Source organism: Semicossyphus pulcher, unplaced genomic scaffold, assembly GCF_022749685.1.
Source record: "Semicossyphus pulcher isolate SPU_LCO1_2020_fin unplaced genomic scaffold, fSemPul1.0.p SCAF_17, whole genome shotgun sequence".
NCBI lineage: Eukaryota > Metazoa > Chordata > Actinopteri > Labriformes > Labridae > Semicossyphus > Semicossyphus pulcher.
This window is the reverse complement of record NW_027211681.1, coordinates 1,127,957-1,147,680: the sequence shown is the minus strand read 5'-3', so window position 1 is coordinate 1,147,680 and position 19,724 is coordinate 1,127,957. Positions and strand designations below refer to the sequence as shown.

Sequence of the window (19,724 nt, the reverse complement as noted above, 5' to 3'; positions counted from 1 at the left end):
AATTAAATTAAATTAAATTTCTTTGTCGCCTACTTTGCTAACTCTCATAAAAGATTTTAAATGATCTCTTTATTTTTTGTTTAATGTACCAGTATAAACAAAAGACGCAGTGGCATCTTTGTAAACTGAAATGGCAACAAACATTTTATTAGTTTACAAAATGGCAGGTAATGTAAAACCTTAACAAATCACAACAGTTGCACATATATGGAAATGATTTACATTCAGTGGCATGTATGAATAAAAAATTTGAACACAAGTTTTTAAAAAAACATTAAGACTAAAAGTTATGTTAAAAAAGTTCACATTAAACCACTTGGGTTTAAAATTTTAATCTCTTCAGGCTTTTATTATCATGACTTATATCACCTACACTTTGTTAACTTTGCTTTGGTGTGCTTATTAAAACAGTGCAACAAGCTTAGTTAACTACATAAAGCAAAGCTTTGTATCATGTATTAACAGGTAACATCTGCCCTAAAGCGGAGATCCCATTGAAAGATATTGGAGCCTTCAAACGTCCACGTAAACTGCATGACAGAATACACACAAACAAATTACAAAAAGACATAATGTACAATGAAAAATAAAAACATCAATTTTTAAAGCAAACGTGCTTAAATTATCAACACTTGTTATCTTTAACTTGAGTTCCCATAGTCCTTCTGAAATAAGATCACCCATGTTGGCAAGTACATAGACGCCATGGGTTTAAGGCTTTGTAACAAAATACAAAAGGATCAATAATATGTTGTCATACAACATGTATGAAGCCAATCTGACAGCAAGATGCAGACACACATACCAGTATACATATATAACACATATATATACATAATGTGGTACAGGAAATTGTACTTTAATTCCTCCTTTTGATCAGATATCACTTAAAAACACCACACGCACACGCACACGCACACGAACACACACGCACACACACATGCATGCAAACACATATTTGTGACTTAATCCACAGATTTAGGCTCTTCATTGGACTTCTTCAGGAGGGTGAGCAGGTTCTGCGACATGAAATACGGCCTCTCTGCTGATCCATCGTTGCGCTCCAGATCCTCCACTGTGACATGGACAGAGGCATTTGAGGAACATTATCCACAAAGCATGCTTATACTTAAGAATAATTAAACTGTTCTCTATATTTTAGCCATTTCAGCTGATGAAGAATTAAAGGGGCACTCCAGCAATTTATAATCACACTTCTACAAATTGAGACTTACACTCAGCTGACAAGTAGCGCTTTGCTGCCCTCTCTGTTTGAAATATTTAAGTCTGTTGGCTGTGGTCAGATGTTTAATTTGTTTTATTTCTAATCATCCTCAACAGTGATGTCACAGAGACCTTGAATACATCTGTGCATCACTTCAGTGAGACTGCTCATGTTCTCTTTTAACAGAGAAAAAGAGGTACTCTAAATCAGAGGAAATTTTCAGAATACGACTTCTTCAGGCAACAAATCCTTCAATTTAAGAAGGAAAAACTTAATTATCTTCAATTAAATTGGTCACAGATAATATTCATACTAATTCTATAATCTGAGGAGGGGCTACGAGTAGATGTTGTTACATTTTAATGGGCAAAAACAAGAAATGTTGGGAATCACTGATCTATATAAATGCACTTGAAGCAAGGATATCAAGATTTTAGTCCCTAAAATGAGTCAATTTTCAAAAACTTAGGCTACTATATATCCCATAATGCATCTCACTTTTTTTGTTTACAAATTCTTTCCAACTCCAGGGCACTCAGTTTGTTCAACAAAGGAAAAAATGTAGTCCCTTATTCCAACCTGGGATTAATGAAGTGTTGTAAACAAAGTGACACCGGAGATTAATTAAGTAATCCTCCACAGCCATAAAAAACATCATATATAAGTGAGTAAAGACACATTTAACAAGTAATGTTGTTGGACTGCCCCTTTAAGACAAAAGTTCTTTCTGACTTTGTTGGACATTAAAACTCACCTGATTCCAAACAACAGACCACCTTGTTTACCCATAAGAGAACTACTATGATTAAATGCAATCACCTTTAATTGAGATTTACATCCAATAAATACGGAATGTCATCAGTAATTTTAGTGGAAAATCAACTTACATTTTTCACAAAGTGACAAACAAGAAAAATGTACAAAAGCATCCAGTCTGAAGATGTTAGTTAAGAGCATTCAGAAGGCCATGTAAACACCATGCAGCACTTAGAGAGAGATATACAAAGAGGACAGGGCCAAAGCAAGGCAAGTGGGATCAATATACAGCTGTGGAGGGCGGGAGATCCGCAGAGAGGTCACGATTCCTGCATCATGGCCACACAATCACAGGACTTACACCAGTCCGAAATACCAAGGCAAGTAGGTGGCAATACAATACACAGGATCTCATCTTGGCGAGGATCTCTACAAGACCGAAGCCAAAACATACATAAAAGACATACACTACTGTATATATATATAAGTATATATAAGTTCCATAGGAAAAAAGATCCAATATTCATACAGTATATCAAATATGTCTGTAACATTTTGGCGTTAGCTGGTATTATTGTAAACAGTGAAAGAGATTCACCATCGATTGAGTTGTGTTGTGTTCTGACTGTAAACACGGTACTGAGTGGTTCTGTAGTGCATTCGGTAACAGGATTCAAACAACAAATATTAGTGACAGTAATCAGGCACAGGTTCAGCACTCACAATGTTCTACAGATCTTCACGATATAAAAACCAACACTGTTCTAAAACCAACACAAGGGAGCATTTTTCAAGCTACAGAGATGCACTGGGCTTTTGACCTGCTTCATATGATGCCCATCACCTTCTCCAGCTGGAAGTCACAGCACACACAAGAGCAAGGCGATCTGATTATTGAGCTTGTATGCCGTACATGTAACAGGTCCATATCACAAAGTTGTAAGACAGTTTTCATTCTTTATGCTTTATGAGGTTTACCAAGCTTAATTTTAGGCCCTGACATTAAACATCTACTCCTGTGGCGGTGTTGAAACATTTTCTTCCTTTAATTCCTCCATCTCCTCCTGCTTTTCTCCCATCTCCTCCTTCTCAGCCCCCACAACTGGAGGCGACGACTTCTCTGTCTTTTCCTCTTCCTGTATCACCTCCTGTTTGTCTGCCTTTTCTTTCACCTCTGCCTCTTCTTTCTTTTCAGCCTCCTCTTCCTGACTCTGTTCTTCCTTTTTCTCCTCTTTCGGCTCTTCAGCATTCGCCTTGGACTGCAGAGGCTGCTCCTCTTCATTGTCTTGCTTTAGCACCGTTTGCGGTTTCAGTTGGATCTCTCCATCTGGTTCCTGCTGAAGAGGGGTCTCCTCCTCCACTTTCACCTCGTCTGCTGCCTTTGCAGAATCGGCCTGCTCAATGCCATCTTCCTCCACCCTCTTTGTTTTGGAGAGGATCTCGTGCAGCTCGGGGGACATGAAATAAGGCCTCTCAGACGAGCCGTCATTTCTTTCCAAGTCCTCACCTTTTTGTTTTTGTGGATGAGCATTTTGTGTTTTTGAATGGGTTAATGGAAAATTTGGGGAAAATGAAACCATAACAAAGGGAACGTGAAAATAAAGTGAAGTGAAATTAATGGGAAAAATGAGACAAAGAGAAGAATCAGAAACATGTCAGGAAGAAGAAACCAGCATCTCAGTTTAAGACAAGAGGTTGCTTAAAGAAGTGCTTAAAACAGGAAAAAGAAAGTAGATCTGCAGGAGATCTGGATGAATTCAAAGTTACTCACAGAAGCAGAGGAACAGTGTGTCCACACACATGGCATACACGCTGAAGAAGCCATGGGCGATCAGGTAGGATCCCACGACCAGCGTCTAAGTGAAGAAAATCACATTCATCAACACCTCTGCTGTCAAAGATCTCATGTGAACTAAGGAGCAGATCATATGTAGATATTACTGTCCCTCACCAGAATTGGCACCCAGTAGTAGTTCAGAGATGGAGCAGCCTCCTCTACTGCTTTGATCCTTCCAGAGAAGAAGAAGAAAGAGAAGATCCCTGTACAAAAAGGGAGAATTACACACAGGATACAGACAGATCGCTTTCCAGTTTAGAAAAGAGACACTTTTTGTCTAAAAATAAAATGTCTCATACCAACAATTCCAACAATGAGGAGCTTCCCAAGGAACAGCAGGAAGTCTGTTACTTTATCTAAGACAGCAACCCTGTATTGAAAAGGGCACAGCAGAGAATAGAGTATAAAAAAATTAACAAGGATAAGAGCAGATTATGGTAAATTATGTTTCTAGAATTAAATAGTGAAAATAAATGTAATGAAACCCGACCTGATAATGTTCCTCATCAGAAGGAAAAAAGCATCTCGAGCAGAAGGACAGAAACTTTTTCCATAGATGGCAATCTGGAGAAATATAATACTATTAACCATTTCAAACCTGCCCAACCCAACATCTCTCATGCAGAGGTTTCCGATTACACAAACTCACCATGATGTAGGCATTCCTGTTGAGGAACTTAATGCATTTCTCCAGACACCAGAAGCAGCACTTCATGCAGCTCAACATGAATTTAGCAAACTTGTTCTGAGCACCTGAAAGGTGACAGTGAAAGTGTTACAATTCAGGCTGACTAAATGTTTTTACAACCATGGATTAATGTGTTTGTATCCTGTTATAAGGTCCCACTTTGGGGTAATAAAGAGGCACAGAGTATAAACGGCTGAATGTAGTCATATGTGAGGTAAATAAATACTTGTTGTAGTAGTAGTAGTAAGAGTTATACTAATACCCTGCAAACTTGCCATTATAACACAATTCAGATCAGTGCATCCAGAAATTTACAAAATCAGGATTCAAAACAAACCAGCTTAACAAAATAATCCGATATGAACACAGTTGATAAATAAGTCATGGATGCATAGTATCCTTTATATATTACACTGTTAACACCTAGGTGATTTTGTAAGTCAGTCATCTTGCTCTAAAGTGAAATCTTCTTACCTTTCAACTTGTGATCCAGGTACTCCAGAATGACTCTGATGACCTGGACAATAGACAGAATCAGAGAGCCAAAAGCCAGGGAGCCTGTGTGATATCTGGACAGGAGGAGGAAAAAGGAGCCAACGGTTTGCATGAAAACGTTTTCTCCTGCTGCACAGGTTCACTTTCACAAGCTTTAAAAGAGTGCATAAATGGACAGATTGCACACATAAAATCATATTAAGCATCTAACCGGAGGGCTCGTCCCAGCGAGGAGAAGATGGGGAAAGCAGGAATATCTTCAGGCTTCTTGAAGGCCCAATAATACGAAGCAAAGGCCCCAGAGAGAGTGACCTGGCCCAGGGCTGTCACAAAGTTGGCACACCAGAAGAAGAGGAAGACGTTGTAGAACTGGAACAAGATGAGGTATTTGTGGTAGAGGGTCTCCCCACCATAGAAGGCAAACAGGCACTCTGCATCAGGACACTGGGCTGATACGTTAGAGGTGTTGAATGTCTAGAGAGAGAGGAGACAGCACAGTGAAACAATCACACTGTTTCCTCTTTAAAGGTGTCAAATATAAGCAGGATATTTGTTTAGTTATTTGGTTGAAACTAACGTAAATTTTCAAATGGTTAATTTAATGTGGCAATGATGTTTAAAGGCATACCTTGGGGTCGCAGGTCTCACGTGAGTACTCGCACTCAGTTTGGTTGAACACTTTGTACACCTGCTCATTAGAAGTGGACAAGAAACTGATCAGAACAGTCAAGGAGATAATGTTTACAAAAAGAATCTCAGTCAAGTTTCATCTGTCTGCATCTGCATATAAATCTATGGAAATAAGTCAAAAACAAGGAACATATTTGCACAAAATAGTATATCAATAGAAGTACAGCCCTTACAAGTAGTATAACTGATGGATTAATTGGCTAACTAATATAGATGATTATTTATTAATTAAGAGAGTAATCTTTCTTCTTTTGGTCTTTTTTTGGTTCTGCCTTTGCTAATTCATTGCCTTTTGTGTGCCATAGTTTGTTTTATTTAGTGTTCTCCTGTCTTTCCTTTAAAAGCTTAATATATCAAAAAGTCTATCTTTTTATCTCTACTGTAATTAATATTAGTTCTATCTTAACGTATCTTAGATACCGGTAAGTCTAAGAATTAAAACTTTCATCATATATGATCATCAGCTGGACAAATGAAAGGATACACAGCAGTGATGGCCCAGTAAGCAATCACCACAGCCAGGAGGGCAAAGGTCAGCAGGGGGTAGAACAGTGACGACATCACATGTCCAACAGCTCTGAAAAAGGTAACAACAACCAAAACCAGTTAAGTAGTTAGACAGCTATGCTTTACATGTTAGCAGTCCATATCTTATTCAAACGTCCAGCAGGCAAAGAGCAATACATGATGCTAAGTGAATTATCATTCATTTGGCACCATGTTCAAATATTCAGCTTAATTTGAACTATTTTTGGTCTGCATGAACTCCTGTTACTAATATTTGGCTCTTTAGCTGCTAAATGCTTCATAATGTTTGCTTAATGTTTCTCTCTGTTATATCTGTGACAGGTAGACTTTAGTGGGTTAATCAAATATTGTGCTGAAAACAGCTGCCTGAAGGGGCTGGCAACGAGCTATGAGATTGCGCCAAGTAGTAGTTGTCCATAAAACACAAAACAAAGATGCCAAAACTTGATTGATAATTCTCTGTGGGGTCTCACGATCAGTGACCCCTTTCACATTATCCTTAGTACATTTAATTACTTTAAAATTGTAAAAATATTGCAGCTTCAAAATATGTGCGCAGATCTGGTCAGTCCGCTCAGAAAACAGAAGGGGAAGCCGAGACCGAGACTGACCTGCTAGCCTCTTTGATGAGGGCGATGGCAATCATGATTCTCTTCCTGAGGAAGATGAGTAGCAGGATGATTATGACCTCCACAATAGCCAGGATGATCACTGTGAAAGTGTGAAAGTATTAGATTAACAGTATTCAAATACACTTAATACATAGATGTATGAAATAATGCAAATGTGTTTGAGCATACTGAAGGCCAGCCAGGTCTGCCTGATCTGCAGGTAGACAGAGAAGTCCGTCTGCAGGCCCAGGTCCCGGATGGTGACATCAGCGCCTGGCTCTCCCTTCAGAGCTGCATACTCCATGTAACAGTGGAAAATGCCTAACAGAATATTTCAAATATTCAGAATTCCTTCACTTTAATGAAAGCAGATGACAACTTTATCACCTCTTGAGGCTGAAGACTTACCATAGCCAATGACTAGAATAACCAGAACGATCATGACCCAGACCATTACGCCAGCCAAGAATCTCAGCAAGACAATGAAAATCAAGCTGACGAGCATGGCGATCACCAGACCACTGGAGAGGGGGATACATGAAATGTTTAAACATGCCGAGAGTCTTTTACAACATTTGCACTTGATCCAGCAGCTGCAGTCATGCATATTTCCTGGCTGTCCTGTGTTTTTTTACCCTAAAAACTAAAAACATTTTGTCCTGTGTATTTCTTACATCACTATGTTCTGTTCTGTAACTGTTAACTGTTAGACTAGAAAGTGGGGAGACTTACAGCAGTATCCAGTGCCAAGACTGAGTGTAGTCTTCAAAGATTCTCATGGCCACCTGGCGAGCTTCAACAACCACATTCGATTTCCTGTAACAAAAATAAATAAATAAAAAACAAACCAACACTTGCTAAATTTAGTACTGTAGACATCTGCCTAGCACAGAGTCCCAAACCTGAAAAAAATAGTAAAAGGCTTTCATACAGTCAAAACAAAGCAAATGAACACATCAATAAAAAAATACTTTCAGTTAAATAGTAAAAATAGAGTTTAAAACAAAAATAAAGCGTATGCTGTTCTTGATTCCTGCATCAGTAACTGAAAAATCAAAACCCTTTTAATTCCATGTGTGTCATTGATGAAACAAATGACTCGAGAGGACTGTTAGTCTAGCTGGATAAGCTAAAAAAAAGACGGCAACTAAACGAACTACGTGACAGACGTTTTAGATAGCTCCCTGATTAATCTAACGTTCATCATGCAGAAACATATTAGAACTAATTAATACTTTATATGCTGCATGCTGCTGAATCTCTCAGTATGCTGCAGCAGTCAGCAGTAAAATGAGTTAGCAGATAAAAACACCTGAGATGATTGCAGTTATGTTATTATTTTGTTATTAATTTGCCTTTTCTGTCACATTGCACATTAAAATGACAAATAATTAGACTAAGTCTAATTAGACTTGGCCTCAATGTGTCTCTACAGCAAGGGATGCTGTCTGATGCAAGATTAGAAACACCAATAAAACTCATTATTTTGATAAAATACATGCAAGGAGAACCACCGCCTCCCCCTGTGCATATAACACTGTTAAAAAACATGACACAAAGACTCTTTAGGGTGCATACATAGAGCAGAATAAAAGCAGGCGTACACTGTTGCAAACAAATCAGTGTACGAAGAAGCACTGCAGTAAGAAATAGTGGGGGTGTGACACGCCAGCTGTCAGCTGCCAAGGAGTGTGATCTGGTTCATTTAGAGAGATAGATTTTCTTCTTCAAGTACAGATTACTTTTATTTTTACTGATTAATCCATACATCTTTTTATCATTTGCTATTTATGATTCATGATTCAATGTCAGAGAACACAAATGTCCACATGCAATTCCAAGAGCACAAGGTGATTACTTCAAACTGCCAGTTTAGAGCAAACAGTCCAAAACACGGAGGGATTCGATTGACAATGATTAATTGATTATCAAATCTACAAAATGGCATCTTTCTGTCAATCAACTAATCCATTAAATGAATAATTGTTTCAGCACTTATTGAATCAAAGTTCCCGACCAAACATTTCATCAGCATTTACGATAATTTCAGACTCTGTCTATGACTGTGATTGTCCTGCACAAAGAGACTGATTAATGTTCTTATAATACTAACACGTTATGTGTGTACACATGTGTTTCCAAGCAGTGTAAAGTACTCACTTGGAAGCCTCCAGTACGTCTGTGGCATTGATATTGGCGCCCTGTCCATCATCAAAAGTGGTCTCATTGCCCACCACCACCACTCCGCCTTTCATCGTTCCCAAGGCAGGAAGGCAGCGACGTGTGACTGTGTAGGGAGGACACAATCTGTTTATATGGTTTCATTTGTTTCATTTTCACACAGAAACATCAGACCAATAATCACAGCAATCTGAACTGTGGTTAAACGTGTAAAACAAGCTTCTCACGTACAGGCTTTACTGGGCATCAGCATGGCAGGACACAAGCCATCCTTCAGGATCTCAGGAGGACTCTGAAAATGTAACACAACCTTTGATGTAATTTTGTTTAGGTTTAGTTTTGTCAGACTGTAATGCACATTTCACAGTATCACTGCAAGCATGTGTTAAATGAATGAATAATGAATAATCAATACTTACCAATTTGGCAAAGTCCACTCCGTCCTTACAGTACCGTTGGAAGTACTCTCTGTCTTCTTTGCCACTTACCTTGGCTTTCACCAATGTCAGATGCCTGTCAGGGCAGCTTTCCACACATAACTAGACACAAAAAACATTCAATGGTGTGTGTGTTAGGAGTGAGAAAAATGTTGCAATGGACATAAAAGAAAGTGGACATTGTTTCTGACCTGTGTGGTGGGACACTGGAACTCCAGCAGCACCAGGGGACTGGCACATTTCAGGATGTTGAAGTAGAAAAGAAGAGGCTTCTTCCTGTTGTTTTTAAGAACAGTAAAAAAAAAAACTATTATTGGCTTTTATCATTAATGACTATATTCAAGTCCCACATGAGAAGTATTCAGTTACAGTGTTATTTGTCATTATACCGTATACAAACACACAAGACAGTCTGCATGTGAAAGGTTTTCATGGATACATATACTACGGACATCATGATCATGCTGACTCACTCCAGAGGTGTTCCGGCTTGTCCACAGAACTGCCCCCTGCTGTCTGTGGGGTAGATCACCTTCCTGGGGTCACCCTGAGACCAGGCTGCGTGGAAAATAATCACAATGGCTCAAAAAGGGGGACACTAAAAATAAAAGCTCTGCACATGCTACCCTTGAATATCATTAATACTTTTATTAATCAATTAATATTAAATCAAATTAATATAATGTTTTCTAATACATTTGCACTTTCAGGTTTATGAATTACAGGATTGCTTCGCTTGCAAAAAACGACTTCTACATAAAAGTCCTCTATAACTGCATTAGAGAGCACTAATATAGCCCGGCAGATTCTACTGTGACCCAGGTTAAAGTGATAATGAAGGGGAGGTATTTATCATGGGCAGCACTGCAGCAAAAAGAAAACTATGAGAAGTTAGTCAGCCAGTTAAGAATAAAGGAACAACATAGAAACAACACGGATGAAGCAATATTACTAACCTAAACCTACAGTGAATCAACTAAATATGTAGCAAAGCATCTTAAAGTGCAGAAACCCTCTGACACAAAACACACGTTTAGACACCCCCATTAATAATTATTGGAGTAAGACAGGTCAGGTTTTCAAAAATTACAATGAAAGGCGGTTCATTACGGTCAGCAAACTGAAGTTAAAATCAGGCATAACATGCACTATTGATCTGGTGAAAAGGTAGGAAATTAGTGCAGTCAGTCAGTTCAACTTCATGTAAAAGGCCTCTAACATCAACTGAAAATATTTGTTACAACTCTTCACTTTACTTAACTGACAATTGTACTTCACTATTTATTAGTCACAATAGATATAAAGTACGTAAAACAAAATTACAGAACAACTACATTATTCCAAGTTTGTTTTCAATATTCCTGGGTAAAATTTACAGACAAGGCAAGGGGAAGAGAGTGCTTTGTTTGGTGACCTCAGAATTGCATCTCTGCACTTTGCACATGATGTGGTTCTGTCTACCACATCAAACTGAGACCTTCAGCATGCACTGGGGAACTTTGCAGAGTGTGAAACGTAAAGGATGAGAGTCAGCACCTTTAAGTCTAACACCAAGGTTCTCTGCAGGGACAGAGGGGGTCTGCTCACTCTGGGATGGGAGTGAGTGATAGCCTCAAGAAGGAGTTCTTGTATATGAGTGAGCGTAAAGTGGATTTAGAGATCCACAAATGGTTTGCAGCATCAGCAGTGATGAATTGTACTGAACTATCAAAGGGAAGAGAAAATGTGGTGAAGATATATTGTAAAATATTTACTACTTTTAAATGTATGTTACATGTTTTTATTGATGATTATTAATATTTCTGTCTGTATAAATCTGTATTTAATACAGTTATATAGCAATTTAATTGTGGACTCACAGTAACTAAATAATCGGGGAACACCTCATTTCCCACCCTGATGAACACAAGACAGCCTGATTTGTGAATAGAACATCCTGTACCAGAGATGAGCCTTGCAACATGTATTAATATTAATGATCTTGTATAATTACAGAAACATAAATAATGTACACAATAAAAAGTAGGATTCCATTCAAATCTGTAATCAAACAGTAAGGAGGATCAATCTTACCAAGAATACCCACTGCAAAGTATCCCAACAAGGCGATGATGAAGAGGATACAGCAGAAGATATCTGTGCAGCCCCTGAGGAGGAGAGCAGAGGAGAGGAGAGGAGAGGAGAGAGACAAAACATGGTTATTAGTGTGGTGTGCAACAGAAAGAGAAGAATAAAGTTTAGAGTGTTAAATAAACAGACGTCTCACCTGTTGTGAATAGGCCCTTTGAAGTTTGGGTCAAACTTCCTGGAGTCCCCTGGGAATTAAAAAAGAACAGGCATGTTAATGTGTATTTAACTTTATTATGAGAAGTCTAACAACAGTCTGATGAGGGTGTATAACATGCATTAAAGAGAATTAACCCAAAACTACTGGTTTCACTTTAAAGTCTCCCTGAACCCCCAACACTTGTAATTAGTTTGTTATCAATTATTTTGACTACAGAATTTTGTAATTGATCAAACTGTATAATTACAGTCACAATACAATTTTACATAATAATAATAATAATAATAATAATAATAATAATAATAGAATAAATAAATAATCCAGCCCAGGCTGTTTATGGTCTGTGCTGTTGTTAAATGTTTCTTTGTTGGCCAATATTTTCTGTCACATCAGTCAACTTTATCCAAGCAGAAGTAGAAACAATCTAAAATGTGAAGGATGTGTGTACTTTAAATGTCACTGCTGACAAGGACAAAGAAAGGACAGAACAATAGAATTCTTCTGTCATGCCTAGCAACCCACAAAATGGCTCCCCGGCGACTGTGGGCTCCCTGTGGACATGGCCAGCAACCATGGAAACACCTCAGAAACGGCAGCAGAGAAACTCGGCCTACAGTGAGATCATCATGAGCTAACACTGAGAGTCAACACTGTCAAAGCATAATGACTTTGAATGTGCTTATCTCTCATTTTTAGGCGTCTATATTACACCTTGACGAAACAGGAAATCAGCTTGAAGAATACAGTCGACAGCTTCGTTGACTGACATCCTATTACAGATAACCAGACTCGCTGCTGTTACACAACCTGCCACATAAGTGTTTCTGACGCAGCCTTTATGAAGACTCATATGATGAAGTAGCACATATATAACTGTCCTTTAAATGCTCTGTTACTGGCACAAAGTGAGAGCTAGAGGCAAACCCAGCTACTTTTTGTCACTGCCTAGTGTTTACATATACTGCTACGACAAACACTGCTAAGACAGTAACATAAATAGGAGCACAAACACACACTGCCTGTTACTGGAATATATTTCACAGTATGGTGTGTCTGTTATTGGTAATATCTGACTGAAAGCAGTCCGTTTTCAAACAATAAGTGACCTTTACATAAATCAGTGCACTAGCAGTCTAACAGACAAGCTCAAAAATGTTGATAACACATTCAACAACATATAACCCTGGTGTTTATCATGAATCCATCTCAGACTGTTACTGTACCTTGTCTTTCGTATTTTGTCATTCTGTCGTTATTTCTCTCTCAGTTTTTCGCATGGATGTTTTTATAGATTTCTCGCAGCGTGCTGTGTGTGGCAGCTGTTTCTTTACGTCTCCTTCCTGCAAGAGCCGTGTCCTCCGACCTCGAACTTTTCACTTCCTTCTTTAAGTGTATTCAAAGCTCTGCCTTCACCTCCTATCCCCACTTTGTCTCTTTGGTTGCTCTCTTGGCTCAGGATTTGTTGGGGCAATTGCAGCAAAAACACTATTGATGGGGAATTGAGAGAGGAGCAGCAAAACGACAAAGACTTGTGGCGCCTGTGAACCTGTTGTTGCCAAAATAAAGGTGTCTGACAGGGAAATGTACTGAAATAAAAGTCTTTCACTGCAGCATCAAAACAGTTATTTAGACTTTAACTTAATCCCGTGAACTGCCAGGATTAACTGTGTTAAATTTCTGTCTGCTACAGTAGTTTTACAATGTGCAACTGCCTGCAGAGCAGCTGCACTGTAACTTCACAGAAGTCACGTGGCAAAATAAATATCTCTCTCATAACACAGAACTTTACTTGGGTTCTGAAAAAAACATATTACTTTAAACGCTGCTACTGTACAGTTTTAAAACACTATCCTGTTAGATTTACGTCCTCATCTCAGTGTTTTCTCAGCTTCCTGTTTCTTCTAACAGCGCATTACAGCATTTTAACCACATCCTTCTTCTAAGTGCTTCCATATTCAGACTTTACATCACCAGCCCACGAAACAATAGAACAAGACCTTGAGAAATAGTCTCTTGCTTTGTTAAGATGATGATTTGACTAAGATGCATTGTGTGTGTGTGTGACATCCAGGAGGCGGTCCATCAGATATGAGATCGTCCTACAAGGTCTCTGGTGGCACATAGCCGTCGGCTGGTCTGCCCACCTCAGCTGCTATGTGACAGACTGACAGCATGCCATAACATGAAATACAATACTAACAACTGAACACCTACACGTGCCTGTTACATACACAGTGCCATGTCCTTGCCACAGATTTTTGAGTTGGAAATCAATAAGGAACAGTTGGACATCTTGAGAAATGCATGCATTTGCTTTCTTCGCTTTCTAACTGAAAGTTATATGAGAAATATAATACCACTATTTATACCTGTCAGTTAAATTCTATTAAGCCACAAAAATATGAAATTGGCAAATTTGTTCATTTGTCATTTCAGCTGTAACTGTGATGTTTGAAAATCTACAGTCAAACATGCTGTCCTATTAATCTGACGTTTCTGGTGTGTATTTTCTATGAACAGTTATTTCTAGTTTTTGAGATATTACTGTTAACCACAATAATTCTGGCCAACACAATTGTTGTCAGGTAACCTGACTGTAGTTGGAAACAGAGTTATTACTAAATGTTTGAACTGTATTTAATATTTTTAAAGTCTTTAGTGTTGCTGTTTGCCCCCCCACCATCATTTTGAGTTACACTTCCTCTCTCTCTTTACTGAAGAGTCTCAACACTGGGCCATCTGCCAATGTGAGAGATACAGCTCCATCAGAGCAGGAGTTTTCCAGCAGATTGCCGTGTAAAAACTTCCAAATGTCTTGTTAATTGTCTTGAACTGTTTGTTCATGTAATTGGCAAAATTAATGTGATTGTGGTTAAATTATGTTAAAATTGAAAGCAGAGAACGGCCATTGTTGGAATTATCTTTTAGATGCAGTTAACTCATGGTTGTTTAATTAACCTGAGATTAATCGAAGGTCTTCTCTCCTGATTACATGTTCGTTTATATCGTTATATCAAACAAATTAAAAGCTGATTTCTCAAGATAATTATGTTATTGGAGAATACATACAATTGTGGCTGGCGATCTGGCCAAAATCCTATATCACGATATAGGACTTTTCATATCTTGATAACGATATCACGATATATCATGTTTTCTAGTAATTTAACAAATAATTAGTCTATATGGAATAACTAAATGTTAAAGCCTATTTTTGGAAAATCCTCTGTGAATTAAATACTTGACAAATAAAAAGAACAGAGTTTCCGTTTTCGACTTGGGCTTTTTCTGCACGTTAATATCCATGTTAATAAACAATCCCACGTGCAAGGATTAGAACGTAAAGCATTGTAAATGATGTATAAATAGCCGTAAAGCAGTTCAGACGCTGGTTTTGTGACATCACAATAGAGACGATACAGAAAAACACATACGATAGACATTTTCATATTGTTTTATCGATATATATTGTCATGTTGCCCAGCCCTACATACAATTACATCATTGAGGGGTCACAAATACGTTTCTTGTCACTATTTTTACAAATGATTTCCGCCTTCAAAACCCCTTTCATGACTATCGGTTAAGAACCCTAAATAAAGAGTCTGTGTTAAACCATAGATAAATTATAAATGGTCTGCACTTATACAGCACCTTTCTACTTCTCTGATGGCAGAGGCAGCCATGCAATGTGCCAACCTGCCTAATCTAACTCATTCTCACACATATGGCTATGCATTTGAAACTATTTTGCACCTCAGTATCTTGTCCAATGATACCTGAAGCTGAGGATCTAACTGCCATTCTAATTCATTGGTAGCACTATGAAGAGGCTAAAGGAAGCTTAGCATTCCCAAAATTATGAAAGATAAAAACATATGGCAAACAACAAACTCACAGCTTGTTTTGAAATATTTTTTAGCTATTCTTTTTCTGAAATGATATAAAATCAGGATGTAGGTTGGGGCATAATTTAAGCGGGCCTGCAACACGAACCAGGCAAAGTCCTTGTAAGTGAAAACCTACTTGGCCATAACCCTTATCCGGATTAGCCATTAACCCAGCTCACTGCCCTCTCTTCCTGAATGCATCAATGTTTTGGCTGGTCTGACTGGCTGGTAATAAGATGCATTTGTCAGTGAAGCTTTTATGTGAAGGTTCCTCTGTCAACCAGTCACAGCTAAAAGACGCATAAAACTCTTTCCATTCATGTGAGATGTAAGACATTAATTATAATTTTGTGTACCCAGTCATATTTTAACAAAATAACAGCTTTATCTGTAAGTCCAGATGTCGAGTTGAACTGGCTATCAGAAGCCAACACAGTAAATATATCAACTTTTGTAAATTTAGCAGATTTTTTAAAATGGCATTTGGGTAGCATGAGTTCCTCAGGTGGCTCCATGACAGTGAAACACTACAGGGCCTACTAGACAATCTCAGGCCGATATGTTAGGGTTAATGTTGCCTGTCAAACCTAACAGACTGATCCACACAGTATATTATCATATATTTTGTAGTCATAAGACATTGGTTGTTGTCTGAATGACAACAAATGTGAATGCTAAACTGGAGTAATACAGTGTCTACTTTTGCTGATAATATGGCAGGAAGTGATGATGTCATGACTGATATGGTTTACTAATGGGCCCAGAGGGGTTATCAGATGAACCCTTTCATGGCTACCTTAATGGGTTTGTGGGCAATGTGGCTGTGTGTTTGTGTGTGCACCTGGACTGTACTTGCAAACCTGCAAATGCATTATGAATCTATTTATTCTCCTTTGCTCCTATTCCTATGATTTTTATCTTTCTATATGGGGTATGCATATAAAGATATAAAGTCACAGAAACTACTGCACATACTAGTGTTCTAATGCTGTATAGCAGCTGTTTCTGCTTAAATAGGCCAATGACCTTATTCACAACTAATAAAGCCATTGACCTATATACTTTTTAAAGGAAGGGAAGAAATGTATTAAAGCCTCTTTTTGCTGACACTTAAAAACTAACAACCACTGTCTCAGATCACTGTGTCTCTGTTCAACAGTTAGTCTGATTTTCCGAAACTGCCAGCCAAAGCACAAATGACACTGACGCTGTAGTGTCTCTGAGAGTGCTCATGCATATGTGTGTACATGCAGTGCGTGTGGTAATGCATCTGAGTGTTTGCCAGCTTGATATTGACTGGAAGCATTTTGACAGTGTCTGCTGAGTGGGTAGAGCAAGCAGGGCTGATCACAATCCAGGCAGTGCAGGCTGCAGCCTGCCTGCCTGCCTGCCTGCTGCCTGTACAGCAGCCCAGACACAGGGAAAATGTAGGAGGAGCCCTAATAGACAACTTGGAATTGCTCACAGGTCAAACTCTGCTAATAAAATCTGCTATTTAAGAATACTGGTGAGCTGGAATGTGTATTGTGTGTTTGCATCATATAAAGCTTTATCTTCGTTTGAAAGGGTTGTGGTTTTTGACCTTTTGGCCTCCTTGGGGGAGGAGAGTTGAGGAAAACGAGCTGCTTTTTATGGTAACAGGAAAGCAACAAGGAAATGTTCAACATTGGGAGCTCCATAGATTGACTGAAGAGGATGTACATTAGCACTGTGGGTATGGGCTTCTGGGAGCGTCCCACATTGTGAAAGATATAAAAATGGAACAGACAGCATTAGTATTTCATGTCCAATGAAATTCCAGTGTGAAGACTGTTTGCTTTGAGCAATCTATGGCTATCCTCTAATCTATGGTCTGGCATGCGGTATTTAAGCAAGGATAACACCGGTTTCGAAAACTTCATGACTCAACAGTTCATATGAGCAACAACTCAGCCCAGACAGGAGAAGACCACACCAGGCTGCTGTGGCCTGACAAGTTGGTGCTGGTGGAGAAAATGCATGTGTGACACACATAATAATCAGCGATGACTCACGTCTTTGGCTGGTATGGAGCATGAATATTCCATTATAAGTCAGATTCAGTGTGAATGTGTTCATATGTATGTGTGAGTATTTTTGTGCAGTTGTGGATGAAATTACCATATGTCAGGTTACAAAACACCAGATGTTTTTTGAGCCCAGTGGGAAAGACAATTAACCAGATACACCATCTACTCGTCACTGGCCTGTTCTTGTGTGTTCCTACAGTACATAATAACCTGAATATTAAGCAAATTTAATAAAAGCCTTGTTTGAATGAAAGACAATCCTCTGCCTATTCTATCAGTAACGATAAACCATACACAAAAAATAAATTAGGTGCAATAGTGGCTTGATTTGAAGCTACAATTGGGTTTGATTCTGTTGAAAAGGGGCAAACAAGCCTAATACAGACACCCATTCACAAAATGTACTCTCAAATTAAAATTTAAACTCTAATTCAAGACATGAGAGATGACAACTCTGAAAATAACGCGGGCGTGGTGGATGAGGCTGAGTGTAGTTCTGCATTAGACCCATGAGGTCCACACCCATCCATCCCTTGCAGTCATTGTTTCCATGTCTTCGCCCCGTTAGGGAAAATCAAAGATCGAAGAAAAAGGAGTTAACATAAAGCTTGTTCTTACCGTATTTGGGGTCCGGGTTTTTCTCCTCCAGTTCCATTCTCACACTCTGCTCGGCTCCTCGCTTGCTGATGAGACCTTAGACAGGACAGTTACCATGGAAATGTCGAGGAAAAAAACATCAATAACAGTGGCGAACTGCTACAGCTATACACAGCAGAGAGCGAGAGAGAGCATGCCAAACAAAAGTGTAGCACGGCGCATTCCAAGCTAACGGGGAGGAGAAAAGACCAATAGCAGTGCAGAGACTGATAACTGACAGCTGTGAGAGCCAATCAGAATGCGCCTGACCAGGAGAAAAACCTTTAGCTAGCCGCCACTTCAATGGAATGTGTAGCGTGTTTGTAAGACTAATGCGTTTATAATCAACATCATGTATTTAGAAAGTCGTTTGAATTTTCCGTTTTAATCTTCATTAACAATTAAATGATAATTAAATTAGTTTAAAAAAAAATTAAATTAGCCACACGATTAAAAAATCAAGTCTTAAAAATAATAAATCAGAAATGACTATTCTCAAATTTAGAGCTACTTGTAGGCCTTCTCTTAAGTGGGCATAGGCCTATCTGTATCCTACTTTATATTTCTATATGCTCCCTCTTATTGACAACATTGTTCTTTACTGCACTGTTGTCTATAAACACACTGGCCACTCTATTCATTACAATAAACCCCCGTGCAAAGACAGGACCCAGTATAAAAAAAACTTGAAGTAGTAGTTTTACTTTTCAGATAGCGATTATTCAAAAAAATGGGAAAAAGTAAGCTTTTTAAAAGAATAACTCATGACCGAGCTGTTGTATTGGGTCACATTAAATTATACGTAATGCAGTTGACGGTGAGTGTATTAGAAAGCTTTAGTTATAGTTACTTTGCTGATTGGGGTTTTTGATTATTATTATTATTCTCTTTTTCAAATTATGCATATGACCAGTATACAAATTATGATTCAGTAATATTGTTTAAAATATGAAGTAGAAAGCCTATAAATAGTGGTCAAAATTGGCTCATCATTGACCAAATACTCCATCAACTACTGATTACAATTAATATATGACTAAAACCGATCCAATAAGGTAATATGTAGCCTATAACAGGATGGGTATTCTGTATCACCAGTAATTAAAAATTAAATACAATTCGAAACAGAGTCTTTATATGATGGTATTTTTCAATTTATGTAAGGATGTGAGTTCCTCTTCAACTGCAGCAGTCTCCACCATCTGAGGAAAAATTATTTACTTTTCTATATTACTCATGACATGAGAGACTAAAGTTCATGAGAAGTTTGCATTACAGCAGCAGGAATTACTTACTCGAAGAAATTATATTTAATGATAGTTTTCCATGCTGTTATTATGGCTCCACTCAGTTCTACCAGACGCCAAAGACACTCTATGATGGATAAAAAAGCACAAAAAAAATACTCGATATCA

The 19,724-nt window shown here is 38.3% G+C and overlaps 1 protein-coding gene across 3 annotated transcripts; it reads right to left on the bottom strand.

Annotated features, from left to right (window-relative positions):
• Positions 1 to 135: 135 nt before the first annotated feature.
• slc44a2 (solute carrier family 44 member 2 (CTL2 blood group)) lies at positions 136 to 18,431 on the bottom strand. 3 transcript variants are annotated; one of them, XM_069665389.1, is made up of 22 exons: positions 18,292 to 18,431; positions 11,715 to 11,763; positions 11,522 to 11,595; positions 9,922 to 10,006; positions 9,640 to 9,724; positions 9,431 to 9,550; positions 9,243 to 9,303; positions 8,991 to 9,117; positions 7,563 to 7,646; positions 7,239 to 7,351; positions 7,020 to 7,151; positions 6,831 to 6,930; positions 6,176 to 6,268; positions 5,630 to 5,714; positions 5,213 to 5,475; positions 4,981 to 5,075; positions 4,468 to 4,571; positions 4,309 to 4,382; positions 4,118 to 4,188; positions 3,933 to 4,021; positions 3,753 to 3,837; positions 136 to 1,075 (listed from the first exon to the last, which is right to left on the bottom strand). In XM_069665389.1, exons 1-22 carry the CDS (start codon positions 18,326 to 18,328, stop codon positions 966 to 968), a joined length of 2,136 nt encoding a protein of 711 aa, XP_069521490.1. In that variant the 5' UTR covers positions 18,329 to 18,431; the 3' UTR covers positions 136 to 965. The 3 variants fall into 3 exon arrangements, with proteins under 3 accessions (XP_069521490.1, XP_069521488.1, XP_069521489.1); XM_069665387.1 differs by lacking the exon at positions 136 to 1,075 and adding an exon at positions 2,031 to 3,488; XM_069665388.1 differs by lacking the exons at positions 136 to 1,075; positions 18,292 to 18,431 and adding exons at positions 2,031 to 3,488; positions 12,959 to 13,085.
• Positions 18,432 to 19,724: the final 1,293 nt, after the last annotated feature.

What these genes read in the sequence shown, in the direction of transcription:
- slc44a2 (XM_069665387.1), bottom strand. Translation starts at nt 18,328, where the DNA reads ATGGAACTGGAGGAGAAAAACCCGGACCCCAAATACG. An exon ending in TCCAGTGTCCCACCACACAG is followed by an intron (nt 9,551 to 9,639) that starts GTCAGAAACAAT and finishes TTTTGTGTCTAG; the next exon opens with TTATGTGTGGAAAGCTGCCC. An exon ending in TACTGGGCCATCACTGCTGT is followed by an intron (nt 5,715 to 6,175) that starts GTATCCTTTCAT and finishes TGTTCTGATCAG; the next exon opens with TTTCTTGTCCACTTCTAATG.